Below are 18,261 nucleotides of genomic sequence, written 5' to 3' on the forward strand. Positions count from 1 at the left end.
GAAATCATTGAAATTCAGCAGAGCCAGGTTCAACAGCAACTCTTCAGAACAACAACGCTCTCAACGTTTTGGTGTCAACAAATGAACAAGTATCCAGTTATTGCTAAGAAAGCCCTGGATTTTTTTATACCATTTGTTACAACATATCTTTGTGAGCAATCCTTTTCGAGGATGCTGGACATAAAAACGAAGAAAAGGAACAGACTTTGCTGTGAAAATGACATGAGAGTGGCACTTGCCAAGGTGAAGCCACGCATATCTGAACTGGTCTCTCAAAGGCAACAGCAGAAGTCACACTGATTTGCAGGTATGTAATTTGTTGTGTGTTTATGCATTGTGTAGGTTTTGTTCTTTGAACAAGGTGATGTTCTTGCACGGCTCATTTTGTGTACCAGTAAAAAACATATCTATGTCTTGAATTTGAAAAAAATCATATTTTATTTTTCACTAAAGAGGGGTTCGGTGAATGCGCATATGAAACTGGTGGGGTTCGGTACCTCCAACAAAGTTAAGAACCACTGGTCTAACTCATGTAACTATTATAATGAAGATGAATTTCATATGTTGATTGGCAATGTAACCAGCAATTCCAGTGTCTTTTCCACAATTCACTTAAATATACGCAGCCTTCCTAAGAATAATGATCAATTTATGCATTTTTTGTCAACACTAAAACATGAATTTTCAATTATTGCCTTGACGGAAACTTGGCTTTCTGATGAAAGTGTTGAGCTTTATAATATGCCTCAGTACACATTATTTTCAAATAGGAAGGAAAGAGTTGGAGGAGGAGTTGCTGTATTTGTTCATGATAAATATCAGTTCAAAGTAAGAAAAGATTTGGATTTAATCTCAAATGAAACTGGGGTTGAATCTATCTTTTTGGAATTAATGTCTTGCCCTGTTTTTGGAGGTAGAAATGTCATAATTGGTTGTATTTATCGTCCACCTCATAGTGAAATTAATTCCTTCAATGAGATACTCACAGCTTCACTTGATGTTGTTAATAAGGAAGGTAAACTTTGCTATTTGCTTGGTGACTTTAACATCAATCTTATCAATACTGAGAATCATTCGACTGTTAATTTTCTAAATGTGTTATATTCATCCTATTTTTTTCCTCTTATTGACAAACCAACTAGAGCAGTGGTTCTTAAAGGGGAACTCCGGGGCATTTGAAGCGCATTTCCATTGCTAGAGGTTGTCAAATACTGATAGTAGGACACAGAGAGGTGCAAATCTGCGCTCCCTGTGTGGAGATCGCGCTGTTCGCACACCCTGTCATGCGAGGCTAATACGTGGTGGCTAAGGGGCAAATTCTAACCCTTCCACGTAAAACAACAACTTGCACACAGCAGAAACGTCACACCACTTTATAAACCATCCGACAATAAAGTCACAAGCCTTATCATCAAAACCATATGCATGGTTCTCACATTACTGGCATGGGGACGTTACAAAACAACTTTATAAACAGCATGTAACTCACCGGTTAGTTGTACGCTCGCGCATGTGAAAGCCCAAAAGAGTCGATGGACGATAATCACATATACAAAACAATTATCTTCTCTAGAAAAACTGTGTTCAAGTATTTAAAACATTAAAACAATATTACTGGGCATGTATTTTTGTAATGTTTTAAATACTTGAACGCAGTTTTTCTAGAGAAGATAATTGTTAGCCTCGCATGACAGGGTGTGCGAACAGCGCGATCTCCACACAGGGAGCGCAGATTTGCACCTCTCTGTGTCCTACTATCAGTATTTGACAACCTCTAGCAATGGAAATGCGCTTCAAATGCCCCGGAGTTCCCCTTTAAGAACCACTGCTCTAGTTGGTTTGTCAATAAGAGGAAAAAAATAGGATGAATATAACACATTTAGAAAATTAACAGTCGAATGATTCTCAGTATTGATAAGATTGATGTTAAAGTCACCAAGCAAATAGCAAAGTTTACCTTCCTTATTAACAACATCAAGTGAAGCTGTGAGTATCTCATTGAAGGAATTAATTTCACTATGAGGTGGACGATAAATACAACCAATTATGACATTTCTACCTCCAAAAACAGGGCAAGACATTAATTCCAAAAAGATAGATTCAACCCCAGTTTCATTTGAGATTAAATCCAAATCTTTTCTTACTTTGAACTGATATTTATCATGAACAAATACAGCAACTCCTCCTCCAACTCTTTCCTTCCTATTTGAAAATAATGTGTACTGAGGCATATTATAAAGCTCAACACTTTCATCAGAAAGCCAAGTTTCCGTCAAGGCAATAATTGAAAATTCATGTTTTAGTGTTGACAAAAAATGCATAAATTGATCATTATTCTTAGGAAGGCTGCGTATATTTAAGTGAATTGTGGAAAAGACACTGGAATTGCTGGTTACATTGCCAATCAACATATGAAATTCATCTTCATTATAATAGTTACATGAGTTAGACCAGTGGTTCTTAACCTTGTTGGAGGTACCGAACCCCACCAGTTTCATATGCGCATTCACCGAACCCCTCTTTAGTGAAAAATAAAATATGATTTTTTTCAAATTCAAGACATAGATATGTTTTTTACTGGTACACAAAATGAGCCGTGCAAGAACATCACCTTGTTCAAAGAACAAAACCTACACAATGCATAAACACACAACAAATTACACACCTGCAAATCAGTGTGACTTCTGCTGTTGCCTTTGAGAGACCAGTTCAGATATGCGTGGCTTCACCTTGGCAAGTGCCACTCTCATGTCATTTTCACAGCAAAGTCTGTTCCTTTTCTTCGTTTTTATGTCCAGCATCCTCGAAAAGGATTGCTCACAAAGATATGTTGTAACAAATGGTATAAAAAAATCCAGGGCTTTCTTAGCAATAACTGGATACTTGTTCATTTGTTGACACCAAAACGTTGAGAGCGTTGTTGTTCTGAAGAGTTGCTGTTGAACCTGGCTCTGCTGAATTTCAATGATTTCGTCGAGGAATTCATCATTGACATCTGCTGTCTCAACAGCAAACGTGAACGGCTGTCTCACCCATGCTGGATATGAGTCTCTTGTAGGGAAATATCTGTCGAGAGACTTTGCAAGCTCATCTAAGTGCGTAGCAATTGTTTGCTTCAGTTCCGTGGATACAGAAATATCTCCGATTCCAGACACATCTTCGATCTTACTTACACAGTCGTCCAGAAGCGGGAAGTTTGCGAAGTTATTGTTCTTTGTTCGTTGTTTCCATAACGGTAGCTTTTTTTGAAAAGCCTTCAGGTATTCTTCCGCTTCCATGATATTGACTCCACCACCCTGCATCTGCTGATTGAGATGATTGAGAGCTGCGAATATATCAGCCATGTACGCTAAAATGAGAATGAACTCAGGATTTTTGAAGCAATCTGCATGACAGTGTTGGTGCTCTTGCAAAAACAGGGCTAATTCCACACGCATGGCAAAAACACGATTCAGCACCTTTCCCCGGGATAACCACCGAATATTAGAATGGAGCAGAAGTACCTCGAATTCAGAGCCCATTTCTTTACACAGCTCACTGAAGATGCGGTGCCTCAGAGCACTTCTTCGCACATAGTTCACACATTCCACCACAGTTTTTAATACTTCTGCCATTTTTGGAGGCAAGGTTTTTGTTGCCAACGCATGCCTGTGCAGAATACAATGCGTCACAATGATGTGTGGTGCATCGGCCTTTACTAGCGCACAAAAACCAGACTTTCTTCCCAGCATGACTGGAGCTCCGTCCGTACAAATTGCAGAAACCATATCCCATGAAAGATTGTTTTCTCTGAAGAAGTCATCCACAAGCTTCTTCACATCGGCTGCCTTCGTTGTTGTTGTAAGAGGCTTACAAAATAAAAACTCTTCTTTTATCATGTCGTCTTTCACATAGCGCACAAAAACAGCAAGCTGGCTTAGATCAGAAACGTCTGTGGTCTCGTCTAGTTGAAGGCTGAATTTTGCCGGGCTTGAAATCAGATCCGCGACTACTTGAGCCAAGATGTCTTTACTCATGTCTTCTATTCTGTCGCTGACGGTGTCATTTGAAAGAGGAATTTGGGATAATTTACCTTCGGCCGCTGTTCCGAGTATCAGATTCGCCATCTTTAACGCAGCTGGTTTCACGAGTGTTTCACCAATGGTGTGTGGCTTGCCCTGCTTTGCGATCAGTTAAGCAACTTCGTACGATGCTGTGAGGATCGGTTTGTTAACAGGTACAAATCCAAGAGCAGGCAGAGTGGCCCTTTCATCGAATCTGGCTCTCTTCATTTTGAATTCAGCAAGTGTTGCGTTCTTGTATTCCCCGTCTCCATGCAGCTTCAAGAAGTGTTCCTTTAGTTTTGCCGGTGCGAGACTAGAGTTGCTCAACTTGGCGTTGCAAATCATGCAGATAGGACGCTCACTCCCATCACGTTCCGTGATACATGAGAATCCATGTTGTACATATTCGTCCGACTACTTTCTTTTTTTGCCCGACATAGTTAGTATGGATAAAATATTAAAGAAATCACACGACGTACTACAACGACAGTCACACGTTGACTACTGAGCGCGCACTAAATTCCCCGCAACGCTGATTGGCCAAGCAGTGTAGCATGATCATCTGCAGCCAGTGATGGTGTCATCACGAATTTACACGATAATTCAAGTGTGTCCGGACCTCCGCGGCGGAGGCTCTGCCGAACCCCTGAGACCGACTCACCGAACCCCTAGGGTTCGATCGAACCCAGGTTAAGAACCACTGAGTTAGACTCTCTGCTAAATCTGTTAAAAAAAATTAACATCAGGGTCATGAGAATCAATGCACTCCATATAAGTATAATTATTTGTAGTGAATGGGTTAAAAGATTCAATCATGTCAAAAACTGAAAAACAAACAATAAAAAAATAGAAGTGAATCAAATGAGGTTGAAATCAGCTCCAGCGCATACCTGCTGGGATTAAACATCTCTCTGCTGTCTTGGGGTGCTGCTGCAGGGATGTATTATCAACTTATCATGACGCAGAAAAGCGATGTCCCCTCTTTCTCGAGCAGCTTTCAACTTAGGCATCAAGTCTTTTCTTTTCTGACAAACTTAACTACAATCGGCCTGGGTCTGTCACTCCTGGGCACATGTTTCCCTGCACGGTGGGCCCGCTCCACCTCAATCACCCCCTGCAGTTGTAGTTTCTCCATGAAGACTCTCTTGACCTTTTCCTCTGAATCGGCCCATGTTTCTCCCGGTGTTTCTTCAATTCCATCTATGACTAAATTGAGTCTTCTGGACTGACCCTCCAGATAATCCATCTTGTCAGTGACAGGCAACAGACTCTCACATATCTTAAAAATTTCAGATTGCATGTCTTTACAGTGATCAGACTGTTTAATATTACCCATTTTAATGTCATCGACCTCCTTCTGTGTGAAGTGAATGCTGGCTTTAATTTCTTGAACTTCCTTTGAAATATCATCCAGACGTGTGTTTGTTGAGTCCAAGATTATTTTAACAAAGCCTTTAAAATTCTCTTGCTGTTGTTGCAGGAGAGCTAAAAACATCTCTCTCTGCTGTTGCATTAGTTCATTTACCTGTGTGAGCGTAATAGACTCCTCCTCAGGCTTCACTTCCAGCTTCTGCTTAGGTGGCATGTTGATACTGAGAGAGGCTGGTGGTAGTCTGTTAGACTGGAGGGATCCTAATCCTAGTGAGTAGCCCAGTGGTTGTAAATTAATATTGTAATTAACCTTATTTGCACAGTGAGTCACACAGTCATTATAAACTATTCCGTTTTTAAACCCTGATTAGGACGATTATCCTTGCCTTGGTCACCTGATACATCCATAGCTCACCATGTCTACCAATCATAAAGTCAGTGATTTGATCCCAGGTTTCCTAGTCCACATGTTGAAGTTGGCCAAAATGTACTGCCTAACTTGGCAGATGTTTAAGAAGCTGAAAATGGGTGTGTGAGTGGTGAATCTGACTTTTTGTGGGAAAGTGTTTTGAGTGATCAACGAGACAAGAAATGCTCTAAATGCAGTTAATTTACTCTTACAATTTTTGACCTCATAAAACCTAAAAGTGCCTGGTTAGTGTTTCAGTGATTAATTGGAGACAGTGGGAATCTCACAGTGCCAACATCTGCTTATTTCTGGGTTTTTTCAGGGTCGTTATGTGGGGCAGTGAACAGAACAAAGTTGTGTAGTTCTGTTTTAGCCTTTTGAAGGAAAGAAAGCTCCAAACATGACCATTGTGGAAATGCCTTAGACCAGAGGCTGTATTTACTTCCAGGTCCTTAAATCATCACAGAAATTGTAACACAGGCATCTCCCTTTTTTTCTGCATTTAATTGAGAAAAGGGTTCTCCAGCGGTACTCTCCCCAAATGCCATGAAGTAGGTATCATTTTGGGGTCAGGAAAAAGCTAATAGATGGGAACATCTGTTACACATTGTGGTGATCATCATTAGGAGACGGTGGGTGGTGGCGGCGGCAGTACGGTAGGAGAGATATTACCATATGCTGTGGCATCCTGGTTTCATGTCAGAATGTGACTGCTGGGCCACCTTCCCACAGCATGGCATACATTTGCAGATATCCAGATTGTTTTTACAAAAGCAGTCATTATTTTTGCTGATGGTTGTTTTTTTTCTTTCTTTCTTTTTTTTACTATGTTTTGAGAAATGACTTTTTCATTCCCATGCGACTGCCTGACTATTTCCTGTAGTCAGGTTCACAAAGTCTCTCAGTCTGCAGTCAGTCAGTACTTACTGACTGATGTTGTTAAAGATGACATTTATTTAGTGCTTGGTTTTTGTACATAACTCCCTGTGCTAAAGGCACAGCACTCAAGGTATCGGGGTTTTCTGCTTTGTGCAGATTGGATCGGTTTTGTGTTCATATGTATTAGCTGTAGCTCTTTTCTGTCCATCTTATATATATATATAGATATATATATATCTATATATCTATATATAGATATATAGATATATATATATATATATAAAAGGAAGTATTGTACTGAGTCAGTGTTAGTAAGTCTTTAAAATATCAAATTTGCTCACTGGCTACAATTTTGTGCGAGATTACATCACTGTATTCACAAAGTAAAAAAATTAATGTATTTACTTGTAGTAAATGTTTGTTGAAAATTTTACACAATGAAGTCAAACAATTTCACAGATATGGCTGACCATTGACCAATTGGCTTACCGGCAGCTATTTTGCTAATTTTTTAACATTTATCAAATAGATTTATGAAGTAGTTCACTGACTAGATAAATTGCAAGAAACATGAGATATGATATAAAGAAAATAAATCAGAGAAAAGTATCATAAAATAGGGAATAGACAGAATGGCGTGCTTTCGGGTGGGCCTTTCTTCAGTTTAACGAGGAGATTGAGGCTTCAAAACAATAACCCACAAACCAGTGGATCCCTTTGTTCGTAGTTTTTTGCATCAAACCAGAATTATCTATTCATTCTTATGTTTCTAGGATGATTTGACTCCACTTGCATTTCCAATAGGTTTATCTTTATTCAAAAAGACCGTTGAACTGCAGCGCAAAGCCACATTTGATTTAAACACTAACTCTCCTTCTTTCTGCTGTGTAGGTGTGGCAGTGTGGAGGAAGCATGGAAGTCCTGCCATGTGCTAGAGTGGCCCATATTGAGCGCACCAAGAAACCCTACAACAATGACATAGATTATTATGCTAAGCGCAATGCCCTGCGGGCAGCCGAGGTGTGGATGGATGAATACAAATCTCACGTCTACATGGCCTGGAATATTCCCATGAACGTAAGAATTTCTCTTCCTTAGATCACTCCCTCTCTCAATCCCTTGAGCTCCTTTTGCCCCCTCTCCTCACATCTCACTTTCTCATTCAGCCCCTTACAGCCCATGTCTCCAGAGACACTAGTCAATAGAAACTCAAAATTAAGATTTCATCCCACTTGACCTTCACACTGGCAACAGGCAGAGCGAGAAAGCATTTGAATCTCAGTCCAATCAGATGAGAGCGGTACACCACGCGAAGGAGATGTGCCTCGTGTTTAATCAAAATTTTCATGCACATCACTTTAGCTTAATTAGTTTCATGGGTCTTTTGAGATGAGTTGCAAAATAGTAAACAGCTGCTTTTATCATTAAATAGCTTAATATTGGATGCTAATTTCCTCCTTAGCCACTCAGAATGAGATGACTGTCAATGAAGGACATCAGCGAAGGCCTCTTGATGCTGGAAGAAACAACACACTGATGTTCCCAACAAAATAATAACCAGTGTGGTAGTCACACACAGTTCTGATATGCTGCCGACCAAAAGACCGTTATAAGAGAACTCTGTGCCAGCAGGCTAAAGGTGGCTGCATGTGTGCAGCATGGAGCAGGGGTGTCATGATGAGGTGGGGGAAGGTGAGAAAATGGCCATTCCTTCAGTGTTATTACAAACGCAATGGCATGGCATGTTATTATCCCAGCTTTCCTGTGATGCAGAGTTATTTTGTGTACAGTAAAGACTTAATCTTCCTCTAAACCCACCCATACACACTCACAGATTCTTGTTATTGTCTAAAGTGCCTGCTGAGAGCACAATTACTTTGGATGGGGGAGGTTTTATGATTCTCCACAGTAGGCAGCCCCAAGTCCAAATGCCAAACAACATCTCGCCAAAATTGAATGCATTTGTTTGTGTTACTTTGTGATAGGACCAAGAGAAGTGGAGAATTCTGGTTTGAATTAGTTTTTGATACATGTAGGATTCAAGTTAAACAGCTGATGATGGAAAAGATTTTTTGCCTGGAAACAGTGTCTGGTAATAAATGCAAAGGTCTACAGACACAGACACACCTACACAAACTGTCTTATACAGATTCTTTTGATTTGCATGCAGTGGCTATTATCTGTGACTATACAGAATTAGTTTATTTGTGTGCATTAGTGCACTGTATATGCACATACAAATATTTGTGTGTGTGTGTGTGTGAGCATCAGAGTAAGGCCTTAGGCACCACAGCTATTAGGCATTCCCCAATCAATCTGGGAAACGTCCTCCATAATGTAGGCATGGCCGTGAGGGCTCATAATTAAGCAGCTGATTAGAATTTGCTCAGCACAGATCATGTCTAATGAAGGAACAATGAAGGTCCCACATGACAGGTGCATCTATCCATCTTTTAACTAAATGCTAATTGCGTCCTCTCAGCACCTGAGCACTCTTGCATCTTCTATTTCTGCAGAAGCTTGCACTCCAGAAAGTGAAGTGCCTGCTGTCCTTTTCTCTCTTTTTTCTCTCATCTTTGTTTTGTATCATTTGTTGACAGAATCCGGGGGTTGATTTCGGGGATGTCTCGGAGCGCTTGGCCTTAAGGAAAAGGCTGCAGTGTCGGAGTTTTCGCTGGTACCTTGAACACGTCTACCCAGAAATGCGGATCTACAACAACACCATCACATATGGCGAGGTGAGAGAAGTACTTTATGAAAGGAAATAAACTGCACATTAATTTAGACACCATCATTCTTTTAGAGATGGTACAGCAGATTCCCAAATCATGAATGCAAAAATAGAGAAAATTTTTTGAAGTGGTGAGTTATTTGAACCTTTTGCTTACAAGTCACATCTCCCTGAAAAATGTATCATCTTTAATTTGTACAACATGCCTTTTAAAGAAAGGAAAGATCTAATCGCGCCTGATTTGTGCAGATAAAGTGCCAGAGACTATCACTAGCCCCTTTCACACTGCGACCCGCCACCTTAGCGGGTCCAAATTGCACCTTCGACCCGCGTCGAGCAATGTGAACGCTTGGCGTGTTGGTGACCCGTGTCGCCTGAAGCCGAGTTCAGGGGGCGTTGCCTAGTGGCAGAGCGTCACACGAAACACAGAAAATGCTGGGCGTGTACAATGACGTAGGCACAAGCCATGCGTCGGAGGTAGGGTTAAAAACACCTTGAGGACTCGTTTTTGCAATTGTATAGGCAGTTCATGGAGATGTTATTTTACGGGGTGTGGATGGTTACAACGTGGGATGCCGCCGAAGAACATATGCGGAGAGTACAAGAGCACTATAGTCCCCGAAATGTGGCGGTAAATAACGTCCTCTGCTCGGAGGCTGAGGAGCTCGCGGACCTCCTTGTCTCCCCAGTTGGCCATATTAAAAAATGTCTCGAACTTGATGTAAAACAGAGTGAAACTTGTCCTTACCTGTCGCTGTTGTTCTGAATCAGCTGTCCATTCTGTCTTTTAAACTCCTCACGTCACGCCACGCCCACGTCCGACCCGCGTCGATTGCATTCACACCAAACTCGGTTCGGCAAAAAGACTAGGGTCCAACGCGGGTCGAAAGGCGAGTTGAGTTGACGGGGCAGCCCGGGTCGGCAGTGTGAACGCAACAGCGGACACGCTAAATTCGCGGATTAAACGCAGGTTATTCGGCAGTGTGAAAGGGGCTACTGTGACCCTCTCTATCAAACACTTTACACATGAAAGAAGAGAGAATGACTTCACTGTAGCCGGTCTGGGGTAAATGTATAACTTTGCTATACTAGTGCAACATCACCACACAGTATTAGATGTAATTTCCTTTTAATGAGATTTAATTAAACACTTATTTGTTTTCCATTCCAACTTGATTGCTTTGGGCTTGACTGTACACTCAGCACAGTGGGGGAGGAAGAACAGGCTCAAGGCAGTGTGCTCGGTTGAGGAACTGAGCACACTCTTGAGTGAGTCAGATACTATTTGGAGACTTGCTGAAATGCTCCATTTTTTCCTCATATCAATTTAAATAATGGAAAAAAAAAAGAAAATTTAGAAAGCCCTGCATGTCAGCAACATCAGAATTTACCTCAAAATTCATAAAAGATGTGTAAATTTCCACCCCCTGTGTTTCCCCTGCCGTATGTTTTGGCTCTGGTATGCAGCTAATGGATTCCTCAGAGTGGCATCCACTTACATAGTACTATTTCAGATTGGTTGACAAGCTGGGAATTGGTTGCCTTGTGTTGCCACACAGCCACTGCAGCAGAAGTGAGACTCATCTGTCACTGAGCATCAGCGCTTCGCTCAGCCATGCTGACCAGACCGGCCAAGTGGAACCATCCATGACAACAGCACATGATATATGTCACAACCTGGAAATGAAGCCATATGCATTCAAATCTCACAGAACTGAAGCTCATGCTCTATGCACACTATCCTCTGGCCTAGAGGAGAGGTAGAAACAGAACACTGACTGGTCACTGCATGATGATATTCTATCAAGGCCAAGGTCCCTTTTAGCTAATGAAAAAAAAACTGTTAAAATATAATAGTATATGAAAAACTATTAGGTGAACAAACCACAATGGATCAACAGGAGGTAGTGCAACTTGTACAGAGGAAAATAGATATTACCAAAATCAAGGGGCAAGAGAAATCTGTTATGAGGAACAAGTAATTGATTTGCCACCACCAACTTATAAATATGTAAAAGAGACGAATATCTCTGATGTTTGTGGTAAACTAAAACTTGAAAAATATTGCAATCTAAATTTAGTATGGTGTAATTACATTTGACCATTGTCCCGAACAAATGCACATCAAACATTCTTATTGTATAAAAACTGTATTTTCAACATTTTTTCGGGTCTGCTTTTGAGCTTCTTCTTTCATCCAAAGCAACATTAAAGAATAGTTCATCCTTGGAATGTGAATATATAATATAATTTGACAATAACTACCCAACGGTCAAATTAAAATGCGTCCTTGCTTACAAATACCACTTTTCTCATGAATGTTTACTATTCTGCCATCCCCTATAACCTTGTTGAAACCATCTGCTTTCTCTTCTTCACTATTTTTCTTTCTCTGCTTAGAAAAACAACCTAAAATGAAACCTTCAATAAAAGATTTAGGACACTTGCTAGGCATCAGAAACAAGCTAATAATGCATTAAAAGCCATACACATTTATACATCCAGCTACTACAAAACAATATTAATAGATTTTAGTTTGTCCCAAATTCCATTTGCCTCTGATGTAAGTTCTCCTGATGGAAATGTTTACCCTTACAAGTTCTGAACAACTCTACAAATTTACCAGCTAGCTGCTAACTCCGCCTGCTGTGCTGAGGTAAATGGCTCAAGTGGTTTTAATAAAGTTTTTTTGCCAAAGACCTACTTCTGGAGATGAAGCTGTTCAGAGTGGTGAGAGCGAATCATAATGTTTAAACGAAGCGAGTCTTTCACATATTCAGTCAATTGAGCCATAATTGAATGTACAGCACCTTTAAAGTCACAGCACCCTTTTCTTTCAGGTGAGAAACAGCAAGGCCAGTGGTTACTGCCTGGACCAGGGCTCAGAAGATGACGACAAAGCCATCCTCTATCCCTGTCACGGCATGTCCTCCCAGGTCAGACCAAACTTATCAGCTGTTAGTGTGTCCATGTTGACTGCTGTTCAATAAGCAGCAATTAAGTCCACAATGGATTTAGTCAATGCATCTGCCAAAATATCCCTTAGAAAAGTTGTATTCTTTTAAGATTTTTTCCTTTGCCCAATTAACAAATTTGAATACTCAGCGTGAGATTTAAGAATTATAATTTGAATTACAACACTGCAGAGCTCCCCTCAAGATGATAAAGTACAACTCTCCTCTTTATTCTTCATAAAAGTTTAATCAAAATCCACAGAAAGAGTGGCGGAAAGAGAAAAATGTATGCATATGTACTTTTTTTTTTTACAGAACTACAGACTGCCACACAGATCTGTTGGAGCTATTAACTGATGAAGGAGGTGGATCTAATTTTAACAAAAATGCTGGTGGAAATATAACAAAAATTAAGATCAGTTTGCTCATTAGTCTTAAAGGAATACAAACACTTCCATGAAAATTCATTTTTTAAGTTGAAGTTGCGCTGAACTGTGTAGAAATCATAATGGTCACCAAATTGTGTGTGGTTAAGTTTGCCAGTGGACAGGAGAGGAGCCTGTAAAAGCACAGTATTGATGCTAAATGATGTATTAACCTTTTGTCAACATACACAGAAAATTCTCAAAAGTATTTTTTAAGACATTTTTCTGAAAATTTCCCTTTTAATGCTGATGGATCAATGCCTTTTGCTTTTATTGCCACCGTGTCAATTGTCAGCTTTTCTGCATGAGTGTGTAAAGGCCAGTTTCTTAAACTAATTTCAAACTGGCTTATTTGGAAAAGTGAGGGCTTGAAAACAAGATCAAACCATGGGAGGGAAATTTAGGCCCCACCATGCCAGTTGATAGGAGCTAAAGCCAAGCTTTATTGAAGGAGATGCAGTTATGTCCCCTCTGCACTGGTTTTATTTTTCAGCCCTGGAGGTGGCCGCAGAAATATCCAGTCTCAATAGTCCTACCAATTGTCATTAGTTATTAATATTTAATTACTGTCTAGATTCTACGTGAATGTAGAAGCACAGACAAATCTGTAAGGTTTATAGGTGTACCTCTCAAAAACATTTTCCCAAGAGTCCCAATATCAACAAACCTCAACACATATCTTTGAAGCTGGCTAAGCTTTCAGTCCAGACAATTATGTTTCGTAAGAGAATAGGATACTTTTCGAATAGGCATTTGTCGGAGCCCGTGCCCAGTGATCAACAATGGAAATTGATTCTACTTTGAATAATTCTTTATTAATCCCAACAGAGAACTTGGTGATTAGATTTTTTCAGAGTTCCTCTGTGTATTGAGCCTGTATGTGTTTCTCCTGTCTCTTCACATTGTCCCAAACAGAGACCATAGTATTGAAAGCAGACCTGTGTAAGCCCATCTGTTACAGAGCATTTCTTTCTTCTTTTTGCTGAGCATGGTTCTTGATATCTCTGCTGAATATTTTGGGTCATTGTCACATGGCAGAATTAATTAATTTAGAGCCAAACAGAAACCTTAGGCAAATAGGTCTAGTGTTTGTCCTGCTTGACAAATGCAGGGGAGGAGAAGCAAACAAATGCATGCCAGCAAAATAGTAGGGTATGAAATGAGATTGAAACGCACATCGATGATATGTCAGATATGTCTTATTTTAAAGTCTGAAAACCTTAGTTTACAAGCACATCTGGACTGCAGACAGTACATGTGCATTTAAAATTAGAGTATAAAATGACAGATTGCAGAATGCAGTGGGATATATAGTGTTGGGCTCACATGATCAATAAAGGTACAGCATAAATGTTTAATAAATATGTCTTCTTTTCTTGGATAGCAGAAAGAACATTGACATGGAGCATTGAAAATGTAGAGCCCAAGTTAATCAGTATGTTTAACAGAAGGAGTCTTAGTGATTTGTTTTTCTTTTCTTTAACATTAAGAAAGAGCAGAATGAAGGCTCCATGACAGTTACGGTTATACTAAATCCCAAAATGCATCATGATCATTTTAAATATGGTTAGGATCTGAAGGACAGGCTAAAAACTGAAATCCACCGAGATGACAGAACATGTAATTATGAGTATACAGTGGGATGCTGCTGAAAAATTTATGTATTTGCTAAGCACAACCTTCTCTTGAACAGATACCTGAGCAAATGGCACTGTGGGAAGGAGGCCATTGTTGTGATTTCTACTTGTTTTTTTGTGAAATCAAAGCCAGTCCTGGATACAATCATGCAAATGTAATTCATGCATTATTTTTCTTTTATGTTCCCAACTTTCCTAACTACTGCATTCGCTTGTGAGTGACATGTTCATTATCTGTTTTTTGACGGAGTATTATAAGGATGCCAGCAGCTCACTGGGCTCCTTTTTAGACAGTTCTGTGTGCCCTTTTTATCTGCATCCCTGGAGGATATAAACAAATGGAGATGAACTTTGCGTCTTTGTAACATTAGATTACAGTGATGACCGACATTACTGAGAGTGGACCAAATTCAATTTGTGTAACAGTGTGATTTTGTATTCCTTTTTGCTTTTGTTCCATTTACTTACGAAAAAAAATTGTCAAGAATAAATCTTTCTACTCCTGAGCAATGAGAACCTCAGCCAGCTCACCCTTTAGAAATCTAGATCCCAGCTCACCTTTGTCCAGTAGTACGTCGCGATGAAAGCCTGTGGAAGAGCCTGCATGAAGCTTGAACAATTGTTAAACATTATGCACGCTTAGCAATTGTCTGTTCAAGCAAATTGTGAATTTTTCCCTGGACTTTCCTGTAGTTAAGGTCTGAGTGTAGGTCTTATCATCTAATAGAACAGCTAAATGTTGAGTCATAACGTAAGTTACGAATGTAACTACGGATCTGTGAGACCGAGGGATGACCGTCACTACGGTCTTAAAAAAGGAATGATCACCTTCGTTCTGCCTATCACCGAAACCATATGTCAAAAACGTCACGCCCGTGACCTCCGGAAGCAGAACGACCTGCGTTAACAAATAGCAGGGATTGCTCCCGGTTCAGTCTCCTACCTTGAGCGCCTCAGGCTGTTCTGAGCGACAAAAGATAGTGACGGTCATCCCTCGGTCTCACAGATCCGTAGTTACATTCGTAACTTACGATCTGTTTCGACCTCACTCTGACTGTCACTACGGTCTTAAAAAGGGATGACAAATACCAAAATGGTCGCGAAGAACATAAAAGCTAATTATTAAAACCTCGCTCGGTCACGGACATGAGGGCGGCGTCGCCGACCGAAGCTGGGCGAGTTACATCCACCCTATAAAACCTAGTAAAAGTGCATGGCGTAGACCATGAGGCCGCTGCACAGATATCGTCTGCTGGTACTCCCCTGAGGGCAGCCCAGGACGTTGCCATACTTCTGGTAGAATGAGCTCTTATACCAGGAGGAGCTTGCATCCCCCGTGCCTTATAGGCATGGGAAATAACCTCTACTAGCCAATGGGACAGCCTTTGCTTTGAAAGAGGCAACCCCCTTTTTGCTGCCCCATAGCAGACAAACAGTTGGGAGTGTGCTCTCCTCAGTGGCTGTGTAAGGGCCAGATAAGCCCTCAAGGATCTCACTGGGCACAAGGTGAGTAACTTCTCCTGCTCTGCCTGTGAGGCAGAGGCAGGCTGAAACTGATCCACCTCCAGAACATGGTTGATGGACTGCCTGTTAATAACCTTTGGTAAAAAGGCTGGATTTGGCCACAGTGACACACCAGTGCCGCCTTCCCTCCATCTGAGGCAGTCGTCACTGACAGAGAGGGCACACAGTTCCCCGACTCGTCTTGCTGAGCAGAGAGCCAGAAGGAAAGCAGTCTTGAGAGACAAAGAGCGTGGATCGGCATCCGAAATGGGCTCGTACGGAGCCTCCGTGAGTGAAGTTAAAACCATCGGAAGGTCCCAGCCTGGTGCCCGTAGGGTACGAACTGGACGTAACCGGTGCGCCCCTTTCAAGAACTGGCCAACCAAAGGATGCCTTCCGAGAGGCCCGTTGTTCGCCCCCTGGTGGAAAGCGGAAATGGCTGAAGCATAGACTTTCACCGTACTAACCGCCTTGCCTTGATCCAGTTGGGACTGCAAGAAGCGTAACACATGAGGCACAGGGCAAGTTGCTGCTGGCTCAATATCCATACTACGGCACCAGTCAGAAAAAATTCCCCATCTGAGCGCATAACTGGCTCGAGTAGATGGGGCCCTGGCATTGTTGAGTGTCTCCTGTACAGACTCACCTAAGCGATCAGCGACCGGCTCTGCAACGGCCAAACCCAAAGGCGCAGGGCGGCTGGGTTCGGATGCCAGACCTTCCCGTCTGCTTGTGACAGCAGATCTGCTCTGCTTGGCAACCGCCATGGCTGACCCTGCAGTAACTGGAGCAGGTCCGAGAACCAGGGTCTCGCTGGCCAACGTGGGGCAACCAGCAGGACTGTGTGTTGGCCCTCCTTGATCCTCTGTAGAACCTGAGGGATGAGAGGGAGTGGAGGAAAAGCGTACAGTAAGCCTATTGGCCACTCTTTCGATAGAGCATCCAGGCCCAAACTGCCCCCCTGCCCCCTGAGGGAGTACCACTCCGGGCAGTGGGTCGTTTCTGCTGACGCAAACAGGTCCACTTGCGCAACCCTGTACCGCATCCAGATCTGGTTGACCACATCTGTGTGCAGTCTCCATTCTCCCGGGAGTGGACCAGTCCTGGAGAGCATGTCGGCCGTGCCGTTCTCCACGCCCGGGACGTGCACAGCCCTCAGTGACGCCAGTCGTGGCCATGCCCATGTTAGGAGCTCCTCCGCCACTTGGAGGCATTTCTGGGACTTTGTCCCCCCCTGGTGGTTGACGTGATACACCGCAGAGGTGCTGTCCGATCTCACCAGAACATGGCTGTGCTGCAATGTTGGCAGGAACCGCTGTAGCGCAAGGTGAATGGCCTTCAGTTCGAGAACATTGATATGTTCCGACGTCCATGGAGGTTGCCAAATGCCCCACACTGAACGTCCTTCCCAGACAGCCCCCCAGCCCGTTAGGGATGCATCCGTCGAGATGACCTGTCTCCTGTGAGGATGACCCCCCAGGGGGACGCCACTGAGCAGGAACTCCCTGCTCCTCCAAGGACGCAGGGCTCGAATGCAAGCCCGAGAAACACGCAGCCTGACCTGCCTGTCGTCTCTCGGGTGGAGTCGGAACGCATTGAACCAGCATTGGAAGGGACGTGACCTCAGCAGGCCAAGAGGAACCACGACGGCTGCCGCAGCCATCAAGCCCAGCAACCTTTGGACTCTGTGGGCGGTAACTAGTCCGCCGAGCCGAAAGCACTTCAGGGCCTCTATTAGGCTGTCTACTCTCCGGCCAGTGAGAGACGCTTTCATGTGGGCTGAATCTAGGAGGATACCCAGGAATTCTGCCTGTTGGCGGGGCCGCAAATTGGATTTCTTCCAATTTACCACGAAGCCCAGGAACTGGATGTGGGCCAGCAGTGTCTCCGTGTCGCGCACCACTTGCTCTTGAGAATGGGCGCAAACGAGCCAATCGTCTAAGTACGGTAGTATCTTCAAACCCTGTGCCTGGAGGGGGGCTAGTGCAGCGGACACCACACGACTGAAAACTCTTGGGGCCAGGGAGAGGCCGAAAGGAAGGACCTGAAACTGGAACGCCCTGCCTCGAAAGGCGAAACGGAGGTATGGCCTGTGTTCTGGGCAGATTGGGACATGAAAATATGCGTCCTTCAGGTCCAGTGACGTAAACCACTCCCCCTGCTGGATTGATCGTATTACCACTGCGGTGTGAACCATTTTGAATGGCAGCACCTTGAGGTATTGATTTAGGGGCCTGAGGTCGAGGACAGGCCGATGACCGCCGTCCTTTTTGGGCACAATAAAATATTTGGAATAAAACCCAGCTCGC

General features: G+C 42.6%; 1 protein-coding gene across 1 annotated transcript in view; it reads left to right on the plus strand.

The window, feature by feature from the left end:
• The window catches only part of galnt9 (polypeptide N-acetylgalactosaminyltransferase 9), a 134,808-nt gene that overhangs the window by 104,406 nt on the left and 12,141 nt on the right, over positions 1-18,261 (plus strand). Inside the window, exons 7-9 of the mRNA XM_075468387.1 lie at positions 7,594-7,779; positions 9,303-9,440; positions 12,274-12,369. Coding sequence (XP_075324502.1) covers positions 7,594-7,779; positions 9,303-9,440; positions 12,274-12,369 — 420 coding nt within the window. The remainder of the gene's footprint in view (positions 1-7,593; positions 7,780-9,302; positions 9,441-12,273; positions 12,370-18,261) is intronic.

This window comes from Odontesthes bonariensis, chromosome 6 (assembly GCF_027942865.1).
Source record: "Odontesthes bonariensis isolate fOdoBon6 chromosome 6, fOdoBon6.hap1, whole genome shotgun sequence".
NCBI lineage: Eukaryota > Metazoa > Chordata > Actinopteri > Atheriniformes > Atherinopsidae > Odontesthes > Odontesthes bonariensis.